The 19277-nt window shown below is 35.5% G+C and overlaps 1 protein-coding gene across 1 annotated transcript; it reads right to left on the reverse strand.

Annotated features, from left to right (window-relative positions):
- Nucleotides 1-1116: 1116 nt before the first annotated feature.
- LOC135154945 (uncharacterized) lies at nt 1117-19130 on the reverse strand. The gene is made up of 11 exons (XM_064103190.1): nt 18944-19130; nt 13148-13210; nt 12792-12848; nt 12125-12181; nt 8235-8291; nt 6960-7119; nt 5123-6250; nt 4537-4674; nt 3747-4094; nt 2282-2529; nt 1117-1590 (listed from the first exon to the last, which is right to left on the reverse strand). Exons 2-11 carry the CDS (start codon nt 13187-13189, stop codon nt 1276-1278), a joined length of 2550 nt encoding a protein of 849 aa, XP_063959260.1. The 5' UTR covers nt 13190-13210; nt 18944-19130; the 3' UTR covers nt 1117-1275.
- Between the last annotated feature and the right edge of the window lie 147 nt (nt 19131-19277).

Here is a 19277-nt window from a genome sequence, read left to right on the forward strand (position 1 = left end):
TGATTTATTAAGGAAGATAACCATCGTATTAATAATTAAGAACATAATGTAAACACCTTCAAAGAGAAATAAAAGAAGTATGTTTACATAAACATTACAATTAGCACTTGATTAGAAATATATCGATCACGATCCAAAACATTTCATTCCTGTAATGATATACAAAAAAAGAATTAAATTCGACAATAAAGTGCAATCGCCCGATAGCAAATATCAGTAGTAGCAAGATCCAACCTTCCCCACCATCAGTGCCACTGCCAGACCTACACATCCAAACGTGTATGGGGGGTGGGCTGCAAAATGCAGGGCAACGAGGACTGCGAGGTACCCAACTATTATCATGTATTGGTAATTTTATGACCGAATGTATAATTTCTGCACGTTTCACATCATGTAAAAAGGCTAAATAATAATTTTAAAAAATGTTCGCTCGTTTCGCTCGCTCGAAAATTAAAAACTGTGAAGTTGATATTTGTGCAATTATTATCAGCCCCACCCTTTAAAAATTGTGCCTATATACGTCCATGCCTACTACCCCCCCCCCCCCCACCTTGCTCATTCTTGTCACTTGCCCCCCCCCTGACGAAATATACCAGGTACGCCTCTGCCATGCATGTTTGTTTGTTTCTTATGTGTTTGCTTGTGTAAAGGTGTGTTTAATTGCATGTTAATGTTGATGTTAAGGTGCATGAAAACAAAAGAAACCGCTGAGAAACTCTCTCTTCACCACGGAAAAAGAGCAGTGACTTTCAATATTGTGTCATTTTGCAACTTTTGAATTTTTACCTTGCCCCACATTTCAAGGCACTGCACCTCCATGTGAGCCATAATCATATCATCTAGGGTATCATTTTAAAGAAGATTAAATGATATAATAATACATGTTAATCACACATTGATATTTAATAAATTCGAGGATGGATTATCGATCAAAGTCAGATTTTCAATATTTTTTTGAGGAGTTTATATAATTTTTTAAAATAGTTTAAACATCGTTTTTGACCCCCTTATAATGTTACATAGGCCTATACGTAACGTACGTGCCCACTCTTTCCCTTTTTACGCGTGATCGCGCCTGGTATCCACTCGTCAGTGGAAGTGCCCCCCCCCCCCCCCGGGCGGCATCTCCAGCTTTGGGAGGAACCAAATATGGCTCTGGAAACTCGTCCTAAGTCGGATATATCGCTGTATTGCCATAGAAGCAAAATTCTGCACACGAAACGCAAATTGAATGTTACCGTTCCAGATGCGAAACGAAAAAAAAATAATATCATGTCACACAACTTTAATTGCAGGACAGTGTTTTACGAGGGGCCCAAAGATCTCTTCCAAAATCAATATACAGTCGTAAAGTCCGTCTGCGTTGCACAGTAAAAAGTCGGGATTTTTGTGACGGACGGACGACGGACGACATTTGGATCCCCAAGTCTCGCCTCGGTGGGCGAGACAAATAGGCCTTACCGCACTTCGTTCTTCGTTGCCGTCCACACAATATGTCACCTTAAGATCAACTTCTGCCTTCTTAATAAACACATGTTGTTCATCATAAGCCGGTTTGTATCCTAGTTCCTCTTGATCGCTCTTAACCGTCTGTCACCAAAATATAAAATCATACTGCTACACAAAGATCAAATAATATAATATGCAAAGATTTTCCTCTTTGTTATCCATATTAGACAGTACCTGCTTCCGAAACGCACAACGTATTCAATAACATACGAAACATATTGTCAAATATCATTCATGACAATATACAACCAAAAAGTTTTTGTCGAAAATTGGTGAATCAAAATAGCAGTTTAGTCCTGAAATCTGGACAAACGATACATTCGAAATCGTTTGTCAGCGCGGAAGCTGGACGACGAAACTGCTGTTCTTGTTCACCAATTCTCGACAATAACTTCTTAGCTGTTTAATAACATGTGACGGGCATTTCCAATACCCTTACTCTTTGTTTAATACGTTGTGCGTAGTGGAAGCGAAAATCACACTTCATGACCGTTTAAAAAGATGTAGTGCTTCATTCATTGTATTTCATTTATCCTGGGAAGTCACTTCAGTTAGGAAACTGCTATATTGGCGGGCCATATGCATAACATAATATGTTGAGCGATGAGCAAGAAGTTAGAAGATATCATTTTATATGTCTTTGGTATGACTCGGTCGAGGGTCGAACCCACGACCTGCGTTTACGAGGCGGACACTCAACCACTGAGCCACCGTGCCCGGATAGATCATCAAAACAGTATTTTCATTGAAACATGGAAACCATAAAGCTTACCTCCTTGTTCCCTTGCACATCATCATAAAAGTTGGCATGTAAGATAAGAGGTGTCTTTGTCAAGGGCAAGTTCTTCTCTTTAAACGGCACGAAGCACATCCTTTTTCCGCGAAAGAATAAGTTCTTGATCATGATTTTAATCTTCGCCCACGAAAAATGATCCATCTTGAGTTCGAGTACGTCCTTCTTGATTTTGCAGCTGGGGATTCCTGATTGTGACAGTACTTTCCGTTCTTTGATAACTGCATCTGCAAATACATATTGAAAAATAATAAAATGGTTATGGAATTTTTGATGGAAGGGCATGATATTTGCGAAAGAGAATCAATGACAAGATATCATTTAAAGGGATAGTGAATTCGTTTTAATAACAATAAAACAAAAATGTTGGTTAGGGTTTGATGAAAATTCTTCAAAGATCAACATAAATAACAATGTATAATGTTGAAGTTATTATTTTGTGACGTAACAAACAGGGAGCTCCTCCACATAATGTCGTGTGATAAATACTGAACAAAGACAAAGTCCCCCTAAATCAAAATGTTGTAACTTTTGAACAGAATAATTTAGAGATAATACATTCTTGGCTGGTTCTTTTACACTCATTAGGTAGCTCGTGGGGGAAAAAAAGATTGATGGGTTGCGTCATGCATGATAAATCAAAGTTTGAATTAAAAGTGACCATTTTTGAAAGCCACGAGAGTCTTTTTTCAAGTTGTGTAACTACAAATTTGGGCGAAGGTTGTTGGTTGTTTGACAAAATGATGGATGATAAAAAACAGCATAGATTAGGTCACATTTGAAACTAAATCCGTTCCCATTATTCCTTTATAACCCCTCAAAGTAGGTCTGTGCCATAAGAAATGCAATCCCTCCTTGATGCGTGCTCACTAATCCATAACTACGCAAATCGATTTCATGTTTGGACAGAATCCTGCCCATAGGTTGATAAACATTACTGCCTAATGACATTGCTAAAGACAGTTTTGGAAAAAAAAAGTTCCACCATATTGAATAAAGGTTCACTTACTATTAAACTTGTACTCCAAATGTACACAATGTCATTATGAGAGTAAATCAAAATGTTAACAAAAGTGAAGTAAGGGTTTGTTTCATGAACGATATTGGTTACTTCTGCCAACAGGTTTTCTTTAATGAAACTTCGCACATGGTTTTACAGTAACACTCATGCGCACACACACAAAATCATTCGATAAGGCAAAGAATGAGGCCGTGGCCTTGAATCTTCTTCTCATTTGCATAACTTTTGAATATTTTGTAGATAGTTAATCATTAGACATCGCGATTTTTATGAAAATCAAATGAAATGAATTATGCAAGATCTCGTCATCATCGTCATTTTTTCTGAGGGTTACAGACATAACGAAGTTAACATCTGGATGACACCTATAACCTCCATGATAGACAAAATAATAAAATAAGCCTTGCACGTTCAAGTTCTTACGTGGCGAGTATTCCCCCTCTCCTGAGTATAGGACTGCCTGTAAACTGGAGTACCGTGCTGCAACAGCGCAATGAGGTAATGTGTAAGTCACCGGTGACCTCAGAATTAAGTCATCAGGAGCTAAGCATTGTACACCAAAGCAGATTGACATCTCGTCTTTGGAGTCACCAAGATTAGGAGTATCGGTCAGGACACGTAGACAGATTTCCTGTGGCTCTTTGCTTTTGATTGCACCAGGAGGTATCTCAAGTTCAATCCCAAAGGATTCTAGCCGCAGTCTACCACCATCGGCTCCAACTCTCTTGCAGCACTCTTTCTTGGTTGTTTCGACATCTCCTTCATCGGGTACTGAAAATTATTAAAAATATTTATATTGCACTTCTTTGTTGCAAAACTTTTACTTCAAAATTGTAATAAATCATTGTCGCTAAACACTGCCACGACTGGGGGACATTTTGAAATATCCATTGTAAATGATAAGAGGAATATAGTCTTTGAACAAGATTTTTTTTCCAACTTTGGCAATTTTTGAAAAATCTATTTCCCCATTGGTGTAATGTATTTATTACAATCAAATAAAAAAAAACCGCTCTATTGGAGTAACATGCTATTATAACAAGGAAAATCCACAATTATATATTATCTTCCCTCTTTATCTTTCGCGCTGTAAACATTATGTACGTCCAGAAATCCTCAATGACATGCAAACTAGAAAACATGTTTCAATACCAAACAAATCCTTGTTGTGTACCACAAGAAAATTATTTCCTAATTACTACTCCTACAGAACCTGATTCATTTGACAGGCTTCCTTTGTTGACGTCAAATTCCTCTTCTTTTTCTTGCCATGATGTTTCTTCTTCTCCACCTTCAGGGTTCTGTGAGCCTGTGTCTTCATGAAATTCAACCTTTACCTCAGAAAGTTTATCTGTATATCAAAAAATTGTAGTTTAAAGGAATATTACTTTCTTTAAAATTTGGATTATGAATTTCATTTATTTCCGATATGTGTTAGGTGCCCGTAAAAGATCATTATATCTACCTGTCTTTCAACATTGGTTCATCTATTTAGACAAGGGAAGATATTAACGAAACATCGGAATCATGGTATTTTTTTGGAAATATCAGATTGTGCACGGGAGAAAATTTAGCCTACCTCAATAAATTTGCGTAATTTGCATGAGGAAATTCTTGCAAAAAATTCCATGTCTGCAGAAGTCAATTCCCAATAACTCCATTATGCCTATTGTAATATTCAACTCTTTTCTATACATATTATAAGTCCTTGTAAATATTAATGATTTCCATGAAGGTAAATTTGAATAAATCACTATTTATCTGGTAATCATGATGAAGAACAATCAATATCAACCCACCTATGGCAGATGTCTTGAGTGATTGAGAGGAGGCTTGGTCCAACTTGGAAGGTATCCCTGAACCCTCCTGAGATTCTTCAGATGACTCCTGACTCTCCTGTTTTTCAGTCACTTTGACATTAGGATACAACTCAACAAGCTTTTTCCTATCAGATTCAGAAAGTGGGTATTCTGAACTAAAGAACCTTATTTCCCGCAACGTACCAAGATCCTTCGGGCTTTGATGGGACTTACGTTTAGACTGCCCAAAATCAATCTTGCAACTGACAAGTGTAAGGACAGTAACATCTTTAAATTCACTGGTTGTAATATCGATTAACTTGGTTATGGGTACAGCCGCTGACTTTCGCAATGCGTATCCAAAAGCCAACCTTTTTGCGAGTAGTGATACATCTTGAATCTGCACCACACAATCTGATGATGTTCGGGACCATTCAATACTCTTCATAACTACATCTCCTAGCTTTACACTTTTTACTTTGACAAATTTCAAACTAGGACTCATCATACGACCTAAGCGTAGTAAGTCTGATATCATTTGGAGTGCATAGTGCTCGTGAGACAAACGAGATTCAAGATGGATATCAGTCAGATTAGGTAATTTACATTCTGTAATGGCTCTCCTTGACTTCTCCCATTTGAGAGGATCATCGCTTGTGACGGTGAGGGATTCAATGTTTTGACTTTGACAGGAAGAAGAAAGCAGGAGAAAGAGGTTGTCAAGAGTATCGTGGTAATCTAGGATATGTAATTCCAATCTTCTCAGTGAAGACAGCGGGATGCCAGAGTGGTGTCTGGAAGTGATTTTAAAAAATGATGTACAATCTAGTACAAGACTCCTAGCATTTGGAAAACACCTACTGACGGTCCATAATGAGTCATCGAGTGGTGCAAAAGTTGAGCAAAGGCAAACGGTGAGGACAGATCTCATAGGAATGAAAGGTTGTGATCCATGCGTATGAATAACAGTGGTAATATGTTCTACTTCTTGACACAATGGAGCCAGTGCAGAGATAATTTCTATTAGTGGTAATGAACCTTCAAATACTATCCAAGCTCCATCGTCATCGATATTCCAAGATATACGCCGATTATATTCTCTTCCATATCCAATAACAGAGACCTTGTCTGAAAAGAAATTCATGAAATAGGATTATCTCATCAGGAGTATCTCATTTGAGCTAGGACGAAATGATTTAAGTGAAATTAAGAAATATGCTAATGCGTTAGTTTCTGGCATTGATATCATCACACAGACGGGTAAACAGGGTACTATAATATAGACTGAAACATGTTTCAATGGAATATAAAAGCTCTGCTCAACAACTAATTTTCACTTTCTTCCGGTAGCAGAATGTTTCATTAAGGAGTTCGTAAGTTGTGTATTTTTTTTTGTTCTTATGTGCTAAGTCAGCTGCAAAGGGTTACATAATTCAACAAACGATCCAAATTTCATATCTCCTGAAAGTACCTCTTAATATGTTGTTTGTACTTTATTTTCGATCCGCACGATCAAAATACAATGTCACTGTCGACTGTTCCACTAAATAGTGGAATGGTATTTTCATTTTCCACCGGATTCAATTTCCAGGGCTTTACTGAAAATCGCAACCCATGGGAGGATTTACATAATGAAGCTAATGCTTACTTATTACCATATGACCTTGTGTGCTGATCCGTACACAAGATAATAAATGCCATTAGAGAACAACGTCAAAATCCATAATTATTTTCCGTATAGAATTATTGATTTGCACAATGAATTACTTTCATAAAAAAACGTACATGGTTGGGCTGTATAATTATGATACTTTATATGAACTTCTTTTTTTTTTACCTTGAGTCCAGTCCGATAGTAATCCACTATTACTCATTTCATTTTTAAGCGTTAGGTAGCCAACGATGTTTCCGTGTCGAATCTTGTACACAGACCATCCAAAACGATCAAAAAGATGTAGTCTCCGTGTGTCGGAAAGGGCGTCATTCAACTCGCTTGGCTGTTGAAATAGATAATATAAAGTTTAAATCACTCACACAAAATCTTACTCTTTAAATAATATCCTACCCAAACTTTATGAAACATAGGCCCTACAGGATTCTTAAACAAGGAACAAAATCCTCCCTCCATGTTTCTATCTAACACAAAAGGCAATCTTGCACAGAACGCCCTTGATGGGCAAAGCTCACAGACATGCAGCCCAACCACCAAGTTATCTGACTTCGGAAATTAATTTTAACCTAATAAGGACATTAGATTATATATTGGCAGCCACCTAATTGACAAAACTGTTCTACCATTGAACTTAAAATTCTGAGCGCCAAGCTTAAAAAGTCAAGGTATAATTCCCTTTGGTATAATTCAGTTAAAGATTAAACCCGCTGCCTCGTATTCTTGCTTCATCGATGAAATATGCGCTCTAGCATTGTATTGTGCCCTCATGCCGATGGTGTCCGGTTCAGGCCACGTACAAACTACCAACTATTTCCCCATTGACTTGCGTGTTAAAACGAGATTTGGAGAAAAAAAAATACAAAAAATAACTGTTAATAATGAAACCATCCGAACCTTTATCATTTGGTACCTCACCCAATATGCTTAAAAAATGTGACATGATGTCTTTCTGCATTTTTCGCGGTACAAGGGCTGAAACTCAGACTACGGGCAAACTTGGTTATATTGCATTTACAGTGCTCACTGGGTTTCCTGGGCCACTAATAAAGTTCGCATAAAATCGACCAGGGACAAATTACTGGTCTCCTGTGGGAATGGACAGATCCCAGTAGTGATGTTTTCATGCAGATATGCATCGTGATTTTATATGGATATTTTGCAAATAGTAATTATTTTGTTTTGTCGGTGAAGTGGGCGCTCCAGCAATGTGTTCTGATGCCCACGGTGCCCTGTTCAGGTCACATACTACTTTCCTCATAGTCTTGTGTGTTAAATATGAGATTTATAAAAATCGCTGTCAACAATGATAAAATCTACACATTTATCATTTGATAACTCACCCAATATCCTTTAGATATTTTTACCCCCGAAGGCGTTAATTGTTTTTTCATGGTTTGAATAAAGAGAAATGTAATTAGGTATCACTAATATTTAACGTACACATATGAATTGTATAGGTGACTGTCCTCTTAGGTTTCCTTCTGTGAGCTCTTTGACCTGAAAATTAAATTGCAAATATGTTCTAAGTGTAAATTATTTGGAATTCCTGATCAAGTACATAATAATGAAAATCAATATATTCAATTCAGGTTTATTAACAAAAACATAACTGACAGTCATAGACTGAATTGTACAAGTTTACACAATGCTAATATATAAATAAATTTGTAATTAAGATTAACAATAAATATCTAATTAGAATTACTTATGTGCAATTAGAAATAGTTAAATGTATTTAAAAAATGATAAATAACACAATATCGCACAATTATCACACAAAATGCAGACTTATTTACCATGGTATTTGTTTAATAACCTTGTCAGACTTGGAATAACGCTGTTCTGATTATTATTATTTTTTTTTTTGTGGGGGGGGGGGGTTAAATGGATTCATCTTATATTTATGTACATGTCGTAAATTAAAAGCGTTTCTTTTCAGTGGAGGTAACAATTTTTTGTACAATTTATTGATTTTTAATTTTATAGCGAAATCTGTGGTAAGTTATTCTCTTCGACTTTAAAGTGATGTCAAATTTAAGGTATTTAGAGCCATGTCATATGAAACATACTTGGTTCCTAATTTTTTATTGCATGCCCTTTTCTGGACAGTTTCAATAACGTATATCTGTTTCAAAGTTAGAGAAGCAGCGAAAAGAGGTACACAAACCTCTCGGACTGGTCTTACATACTGTTTACACCCTATTAACAACTCACATTCTGGTAGACTGCAAGCTTTCAATCTTTTTAGCATATATGATTTTCTGTTTTGTTTTTTTTATAATTTTGGTTACATGAGCATTCCACTTTAAATCAGTTTGAATTGTAATTTTTAGGATTTTCACCGTGGTTACACATTGTAATGGGTGTTATTTATATAGATCAATTGTGGTTGAAGAGGTAATGGTGTTATGGGATAATGATGAATGACGTAAGAATAAACCAAACAAGGAATAAACATTATACCTTAGATAACGGAGGAGATAGTTTTACGGTGTGTCACAGAGAATATACTGATTATGAGCACATGAAGTACCGTGATTTATTTTTCATACACGTCGACTTGTTCAATTTCTAATTAAAAAACATTTCATTCTTACCATAGTAGTAGAATCAACGTGATTACGTATGATTACTAAAACAAAGCATCGCTTATTCCAATAATGACAAAGTAGGGGAAATGGAATGGCAATCGTTGCTGTTTGACAATATTAGTAATTAAGTCAGCAACCATGATTGCATATAAGGCATATAAAAGTCATAAGAAAATGAGACTGGTTAAGAAGGAATCTTATTCATCATGATTATGGATAAAACAAAGAAAACAGTGTGAATGTTGTTAGAATCTTAGACATGAAATCATAACACATTGTTGATTACATGTGTCAAATTTCCTATAAATAGATTCATTAATATTATTACATTTTATATATTGCCAGGGGATTCAACATTTACATAGTATGGCATTTGAAAGAAAGTAGGGGAAGGTGGGGCAAGTCGTGACACTTTTTTTGCATTTAGCATGTTAAAATTGATATGATTAATGATCTTGAAGAAATAAGTACCTTGCCTTAAAATTTAATTCTTCTGAAATATTTTCACCTATATACATGTATAACTTTCTACCCCCACACTGAAGTCACTGTCACTTTTGAAAAAAACTGATGTCAAATGGCTCAACTTGCCCCATCTGTGCGGTAAGTTGTTCCACCTTTTGGGGTAAGTTGAGCCACAGCAACTATGTACAAAATGTATACGGGAAGAACCAGCATGTCAATTTCTTATTTCAAGTCTTTTCACTTGCTAATTCTCTATAAATTAGTATATCTATATTTTGATGTTAATAGATGCTCTGAGATATTATCTTTGAAATGCCATTTAAAAAAAAAAAATTGTTCATGCTTGAGCGAACATGGAACGTTTTTGTTGGGGGTTCAAAAAGAGGCTTGCGCTAAAATAGCAGAAATGGGAAATTTGATGATTAGACTTTTGGCTAATCAGCAGACTTCCTCTTAATCTTTTCATTGCCTTTGCCATAATTTTCGAATTATGCTGTCAAATTTCATTTACAAATTTGATAATTTACCTGAATTATTTTGTTTTTCATTTAAACTTCTTTGACCTTTGAATTTTCCTTCATAAGTAAGAAAAGACGACTTTTTGTCAACCCAAGTAAGAAGATTTGCATTATTAACTGGGAGAATTTGTAATTATTCAAATCCTTTTGTTATGTGAAACTGTTTCATAATTTGTTTCACTGAAACAAATTATGTTATGGTTCCTATAAAAGACATGAATCCTATTTTCAAGGGGTTATGGAATCCTTCACCAAGTTTATGTGCTTGACAGGACAAACAGGAAAGGATTCATGTCTTTCAACGGCAATGGTGTATTGAGTCAATTTTGATGGAGCAAGATAGGGCAGATGGGGTAAAATGTATTAAAATGTTGTGAAGCCATCAAGCAAAAATTTCCACTTTTTTATCAACATATAAAATTGTGTGATTTTGACATAATTTCAGAAAATAATATCATATTTTGCTTTCTATGTTTTCTGTTATTTTCCTTTTCACTTTTTTTCTTGGTCATGATTTTTTCAAAATTTATTTTTCGGGGGGAGCACCCCAAGCCCCCACCCATCAGTATGCCACTGTTCAAAGGAACCATAACTTTTCTAGCATACAATCAAAGGATTTGAAAAAAAACACGCTCTCCCATACTTCGGTTTAAAAAAAAATGTTCTTGCCTAAAGAAGGAATATTCAAAGATAAAAGAGAACATATTAAAAAGGAACAACAGAACAATTCAAGCAAATAAGTATGTTTGGAAATGAATTTTGTCCGCATAATTCGAAAATTATGGCAAAGATAATGAAAAGGTTAAGAGGAAGTCTGCTGATTAGCAAGAAGTCCAACAGTCATATTATCATTTTATGCCATTTTGGCGCAAGCCTCCTTTTTAACCCCAGACAAAAACATTCCGTGTTCGCTCAAGCATGAACGAAACTAAATTATTTTAATGGCATTTGAAGGATAAGACTTCATATCACCTATTGACACCAAAATATAGACATCATAATTTGAAACAAAAAATTTATAGACTTTTCAAATCTGTCCCGTTTTTTTTGGATACGCACTGTACATTAACCCATGTTGGCTGGCTCAAAGTACCCCAGTCCGAACTTGATGCGATATTTTCACATTCACACATTTCTTATGCATCCATCATGTAAAAGACTATGACAAGAATGAAGATCCATACCAGGACTAACAATATTGTTCTTATTTCTTTATTATATTAAAAGACGTGTGTGGGTAATAAGAACTAATCTATTTTACATCCCTTTTTACTTTTTTGGCTGAAATTTGTATTTTTCCCTCTAAAAAGTACTTTTAGTTTGAAAGTCGAAAACAATATGGTTGGGTAAAGGGTTATGTAATGGGTCATCAATACATGACACCACCACAATGTCTGACTCATTCATTATAGGCCTGGGGTGGTGGCTCAACTTACCCCGCCTTCCCCTACTGTTTACCTCATTGCGAAGATTTCATTCTGTTTCTGGTATAACATGTATGGTTTCTTTATATTTAGTATTTCATTATCAATTAATATAATATTGTACTTATACTGTGATCATATTCTCCTTATTTAAATGTAAAGTCTGGTTTACAGCTCCTGCATGTATGGTGCTGGTGATCCAACCACATGTATAAGTTCTAACCCAACTCGTATAAGTGTATGTCATATCATCATAGGTCTATATTGATGTCAAAGAATATACACTTAATATATCTATGATTAAAATTATATGAAATATTTAACAAACAAACCTGGGATGAACCAGACATTTCTTTCTGTGGTGCCTTTAGTCTCATCGGCTGTTTAACCTGAAAATAAAATGTCTTGCATATTATTGATGTGAATGAAGCACTAAAAAAATTATTACTTCCATCCAATAACTTCAATGTGATGCTCGATTTTTATTGGATAATGTATACTGTAAGTTGTCATGTTAGTTACCGTTGGATGGAACCCTACTATAGTTCCTATGTAATTGATTCGGTGTCTATACGTGACCTATGTATCAGTCTAAACATAATTATGCATGGTTGTCTCCTATCTCTCTTATAATTGTCAAATGTATATGCAGAACATCTTGTGTTGATTAAAAATTTCAAAATCTCTAGTTGCTATGGCCATGATGAAACCAAATTGGTATTTACGAAAACCATCTTATCATGTAATCTTTTCATCCAAGCACGATACATGATAAATGATTGTTGCCATAACAGACTACAGATACAAATGAATAGTATGTATAACATAATGACTAAATAGATCTAATTTTTGGTTCATAATCATGCGCTATTTGCCTATAAAGATACACCTGCATTAGCATAAATTGGAATTTTTACTCTTAGGGATTCGTCCTACCCACATCTATTTTTTTTCTTGATGGCAAAGAATACATGGTTGAAATTGTATTTACACACATACCTTTGATGGACCTATCACTTCACTCGATGGCTTGTCGAATATCGTTACCCCTTCCAACTGAAAGTGAATTAAAATAATATAAGAAATTAAGATATGCGTTATATATCTTACGCAGCAAGGAAGGGCTAAAGAAAATCTGTAATGACTTATCGAAGCGCTATACTGTGATCCTCCACCTGGGGGGACAGTAAAAATATCAGTCTGAACACAAGCTAAATCTATAACCCCCAAATTCGATTACTGATATGTTTTTTAATGATATTATTTTGACGCTTTGTATCCTAAACTCAAAATGTTATTTGTTTGAACCAAGGGGGTTGATACACGATATTGCAGTAATATTAATATCTTTATACCTTATCTAGCAACGTAGGATCCTCTGTTCGATCGTCGGCCATCTCTGCTTTGCAATTGGAGTTCTGCATAAAAAATGGAAATAGAAGTGTAGTGTATGATTTTTGTTTTAATTCCCTTAATTTTACATCCTGGACATCTTTTTGATGTCTGTTGAAAGGGCTCGGAAATTGTTGTCGATGAAACATTATATTATATTCATGTACATGACTGTACGAATGTGAATTTGAATTCAGTAATTAGATTTTTTCACTTGACATGAACATTTTTTTATACGTAATATATACGATGATAACATTAAATAATTACACTCTAAAAAATGGTTTACCCAGTATTTGGTAAAATGGAAACATGCTTGTTGGTTGCGTAAATATATATTTAGTAAATTTTACCTAATGTTGCGTTAAAATAGCACAATATGGGGTAAAATAAAAAGAAATACCCATCAAACATGCTTCTTCTCTTTCTACCCAATATTAAGTAAAGCTTTACTCAGCGTTTTTAAAGTCTATAACAAAGTGTATCATAATACAGCAGCAATATATTAATTAACTATTATCACTTAATACAGTTACCATAGATGTTCAATTTATTTGAAAAATATATAAATGTATATAAAAAGAAGTATACCACTAAGGCCTATATTTTTAGAACTCTAAAACAGAAGTTTGTGAGCTTTAATGATTTCCTTGAAAAAAAATATATACGAGGTTCTAATTTCTCACCAAGAATATGTGGTTATCTACAAGAACACGTCTTCAACTTCAAAGAGGAAGAGTTTTTACGGTGTCCCTAGGCAGAGTTGTAACATAATTAAAAAGTGATCTATGAACTGTACTTCTATCTAAATATTTTGGATTTATGTGGTGTTGGGGTGTTCCCTGTCCTTACGTTTAGAGTGAGCACAACAATTTAAGGCTAATACCTCAGTCAAATTTGCTATACGGCGGCCGTACGGCGAGGCGAAAAAAAAAACATTTCAACATGTTTTGTACCATTAGTGGTTTGAATGAAAATGAATTAAATGGCAGTTTTCGAATCGCCGTAGGGGAAATGTGACCGTAGCATTAGCCAACACTTGTACTATACATCAGGGGCGTCGATCCATTTTTCAGATTGGGGGGAGGGGCAAAATTATGACTCAACGTTCCAAAGGCGCTTGATCACACAAACAAAAACCCCCCCCCCCACACACATAGACCTAAATATATATATGCAGCAATGGAGATACACACCTGAAAGTCGACCCTGAGTCAACCGACTTGAAGTCATTGACTCAGGGTCATGTTCAGAACTTAGAAAAAATTTTGAGCTCGGAGAGTGTACTACGGGCGGCAATGGAGTGCTTTCACGATGGGAAACACAGTTGGGGAGTGTATTCGCTTATTAGAACAGCCACTACGTACATTTATAGACCTGCTGTGTGTTCTGCGGAGCGAGAGCTGATTTTGTGAAATAGTGTAGTCTTATTCCAGGAACAAATAAATAATTAAGAAAAAAATAGTAAAATTTTGATTTTTTTTTATTGTTGAATAATATGGTTCCAAGATTAATCACCAAAATATTTGTTCATTCAATTCAATTTGGATTACATCCAATTAAGTGTACTGAGGCCTAGATTAGCAGGGTTTCCAGGGCTGCAGTTACCCCATATTTTCTCCAAAACGTAAACTTAAAGTTTGTGTGTGTGCATGTGCCTGTGTGTCTGTCTGTCTGCGTGTATGTATGTGTGTCTATGTGGGTATGTGTTTGTGTATACATCTGTGTGTGTGCCATCATTGAGTTTGTGTGTGTGTGTGGGGGGGTGTTTGTTCTGTTTGTATTGTAAACACGTGTGTTAAAATGATATGTACTTATTTTCATGCTTTTAATGCTAACCTGATGGATTTTCATGTTTAGATAATATTACCACATCCCATACCCTGTCTATGACTTTTTTTCCAGCGGGGGGGAATTGATATCATGATTTTGCATAAAACTGTTAATAAAACAACCTCAGTCGTGTGATTATATTCCTTCATGTAACTGACTAAAAGTGATGACATGTTTTTTTCTTAGATGACTTGAGGGTTTTGTGGGTAGTATTAACTTTACTTGAAGTTTTGGGTCACTTTATGGTTTTCATGTGTGTACATTGTCTAGAGACATTTAATTTATCCCGGCATGTCCGACATCCACGTATCATACCTACTCATACTATTTTTTCCCATTTATTCATTTATTTATTTATTTTTTTTTTATTTGGGGGGTTGATATTTAGAGACGCACATTCCTCGCCAGTAGTTTTGCAGCATCGAGACTTAACTCAGCAATGCCCACGCGATTTCGTGCGAATGGGACTGTGTGTTGTTATGACTCTCTTTGTGGATTTTCAGGAATAGATTACATTACCTTATATCCCTTAATATAATCGACTCAAAGTGATATGTTTTACTTAGCTGACTTGAGGTCAATAATGGTGGTATTCATCTTACCTCAAGTTGTTATGACTCTCTTTGTGGATTTTCAGGAATAGATAACATTACGTTATTCCCATGTCCTGTCCATATCTTAATATAATAGTGTTTTTTTTTCTTTTTATTTTTTTAGGGGGTGGAGCAGTTGGTATCTTACTTTAGCGTGAAACTGACCTAAAATATATAAAATATCTAAAGTAAGATATCCCTCATTAAAATCGAATCAAAGTGATGATATGTTTTAGTTTGCTGACTTGAGGTCAATAATGGTGGTGCTCATCTTATCTCAAGTTATTATGGCTCACTTTGTGGATTTTCAGGACTAGATAAGATTACCTTATTCCAATATCCTGTCCATATTAAATATAATTTTTTTGGGGGGTAGAGCAGTTGGTATCTTACTTAAGCAGGAAGCTGAAAATAAAACAACCTCCGCCGTGTGACTATATACCTTATTAAGATCGAATCAAAATAATGATATGTTTTATGTTGCTTTCCTGAGGTCAATAAAGGTGGTATTTACCTTACCTGAAGTTATTATGGCTCACTTTGAGGATTTCCAGGACTAGATAACATTACTTTATTCCAATATCCTGTCCATTTCTTAATGTATACATTTGTGTATGTATTTTTTTTTAGTACCTTGTAGTACTTACTTTACTTGAAGTTGTTAAGGCTCCCTTGATGGATTTTCATGTCTAGTAAACATTACCATATTCCATATCCTGTCTAGGTATTTTTTTTTGGTGGGGGAGGCAGTTCATATTATGTTTTGCATAAAACTGACAATAAATCAACCTCTTATAATCGACTTATAATCGACTGAGAGTGATGACATGGTTTTGTAAGATGACTTGAGGTTTATTTGGGTAGTATTAACTTAATTTGAAGTTATGGCTAACTAAATGAGTTTTCATTTAAGTACATTACGTCTAGGGACATTCAATTTAGCCTGACATGTATCATACTACCTCATGCCATTTTGTTTTTGTTTGATGATGAGATTCAAACCTATAATCTAAGTGTGTTTGTACTGGTGGGCTCTTTTGCCTAAAAGTGTATTGTTTCCTGCTTGGGTTTCTTTTCCTCCATATATCTGACAAATCACATTTCTTAATGAACAGGTCCAAGCTACTTGAAAACCTAGTCTGTGAGTGAGTTTTAGGTCCCATGTAATCAAAAGACTCATTTAGAATTATATTGAAATCCGTTCCTAAAATTACAGAATAATTACAAGAGTAAAGATGTGACTTCTTTTTCCAAGAATTCTATTTGTTTCCGTATTCTATCTCTTGTTGGATAATAAAGATTACATAATTACATTTGGGAGACAAATATACACCCTTTACAAAAATATAAAAGGACCTTCATCGTCTAATTCGAATTTGTCTATTTTGATATTTATTTTGTCTATTGGTTGTCTACTTTGATATCTATACTTTATACGATTGAGTTAATTTTCTTTTCTTTTCTTTTTTTGGCCGCCGAACAGGGGGAGTACGCCCAGTGGTTGGCACACACACACACACACACACATACACAAAAACCTTTTGAAGAAAATATGGGGGATGGGCGGGGGGTGGGGGAACAGCAGCGCGCCCCACAAAGACACAAACCCTATCGAAGTAGGCCTACGCCACTGTCAGTACACTTTATTGGATGTCAAAATTGACGAATCTTGGAAAATAAGCGTCGAACCGTAATATCACACCACAGTTTGAACAACAAAAACAAAACCAAACAATTTTAGAGCATTGTTATAATTATTATTTTACTTATTTATTTATTCCTGAAATAAGACTACACAATTACTCAAAATCGGCTCTCGCTCCGCAGAGTACGCAGTAGGTCTATGCACGTACGTATAGTGGCTGTTCTAATAAGCGACCCCAACCCCACATTAATCGCTCTGCGTGGAACATTACAATGACAAATCTAGACTCATTATTTTGTTATTAAGGCATTATAATTAATATAGGAAACGCAAATAGAGATGAATAACCAAGCAATAACTCAAACCAGTTGAACAGTTATCAAGAAAACAGACAACATGTTAGAAAAAGCAACTGAAAGAAACTGCAATCGTGATATAGCACTCCGTTGCCGCCCGCAGTACACTCTCTTTCTTAATCATTTATTCGTTCCTGGAATAAGACTACACTATTTCACAAAATCAGCCCTCGCTCCGCAGAACACTCTCCGAGCTCAATTTTTTTTCTAAGTTCTGAACATTACCCTGAGTCAATGACTTCAAGTCGGTTGACTCACGGTCGACTTTCAGGTGTGTATCTCCATTGCTGCATATATATATATATATATACATATATATATGACTCATGAGAAAGAGACACATATCTCACCAACAAATTAAGCGCGAGCTGATTTTTTGGCTATATTAAACTTAAAACATGAAAAAGGTACCTGTTTAGGATTGTTTGTAGTAACTCATGATGTGGATACATATCTCACTACACAGATAATGCGAGTGCCCGGAGCGAGCTGAAATTTCTTTATATTCTGACCTGAAAGCTTGTCATTCCAATCATTTTTGGTACCAATGATTAAAAAAAAATAGATGCGAGCGCGAAGCCCGAGCTGAAAATTTTGATATTTCGATCTGAAAAAAAGAAGCTTAATGGACGTTTTTAATAAAGAATAAGATATATATCCAACAAAAGATTATTGCAACCCAAGGCGGGAGTTTTTTCGAGGTTTAGAACTGAAAACGGGACATTCTATTCACTTATTTAATCATGAAAACTCTGGATTTTCGCTACAGAAATGATGCGAGCGCGAAGCGCGAGCTAAAATTTTTAATATTTCAATCTGAAAAGCGGACATTTTTAGCATGATTTTAAATAAAGAACGAGTTGTGTATTTCAATCTCGCTTGCTGATTTAGGTTTAACATTACAATCTTATTTTATTTTTGCACATGTGAAATCATTGGGGGGGGGGGGGCAAAACGATATGTTTGCCCCCCCATATTTTCATTGGTGGGGCGATCGCCCCCCCCCCCAGGATCGACGCCTCTGCTATACATATCTTCAAGATTGAATAATTAAATCATACACAGTTTTCATAAAACATTGAGTCTTTTAAATTATGTCAAACATCCCTCAATTATGGACACCTATATCACCGTGATCTTCTTTGCTTTCTAAAGGAAAGCAATGTTTAAATTCCAGCTTAATGGCCTGCTCCACTCTGCAAAACTGAAATATATGAAAACTGACAGTTTAATTTGAATAGGCAACTTTGGGACATATGCATTTTATTGATTTCCGTGTTATATAAATATGTTAAAAGTCAGCGCAATGTATAGTAAATGTTGTCCTCTTACCCTAGTTGATTGGCAGCAAAACTATGTCAGTCTTCACTCGGAAATGTAACCATAGCAGAACAGTGGCAATGCCAAGAAATTGCACTGCAACGGCGTCTTACCAGACAGAAACCTCATCAATTCCATTTAATGTTATACTTCGCGATCAAAATGGCGCTCGGTAAAGTAGCGACCGCTAAGTTTTGGTGCATTACTGGGTAATAGAAAGAACATGATAAGTGCACTCCGCAGTCACCACCCCGTGTAAGAGGTCATAATATATTACTATTGCACTCAGTGAGAAGGAAATATGAAAAGAAATGACAAGCACTGCTGCACTTATTGAAAAAAAGGG

This window comes from Lytechinus pictus, chromosome 8 (assembly GCF_037042905.1).
Source record: "Lytechinus pictus isolate F3 Inbred chromosome 8, Lp3.0, whole genome shotgun sequence".
Classification (NCBI taxonomy): Eukaryota; Metazoa; Echinodermata; class Echinoidea; order Temnopleuroida; family Toxopneustidae; genus Lytechinus; species Lytechinus pictus.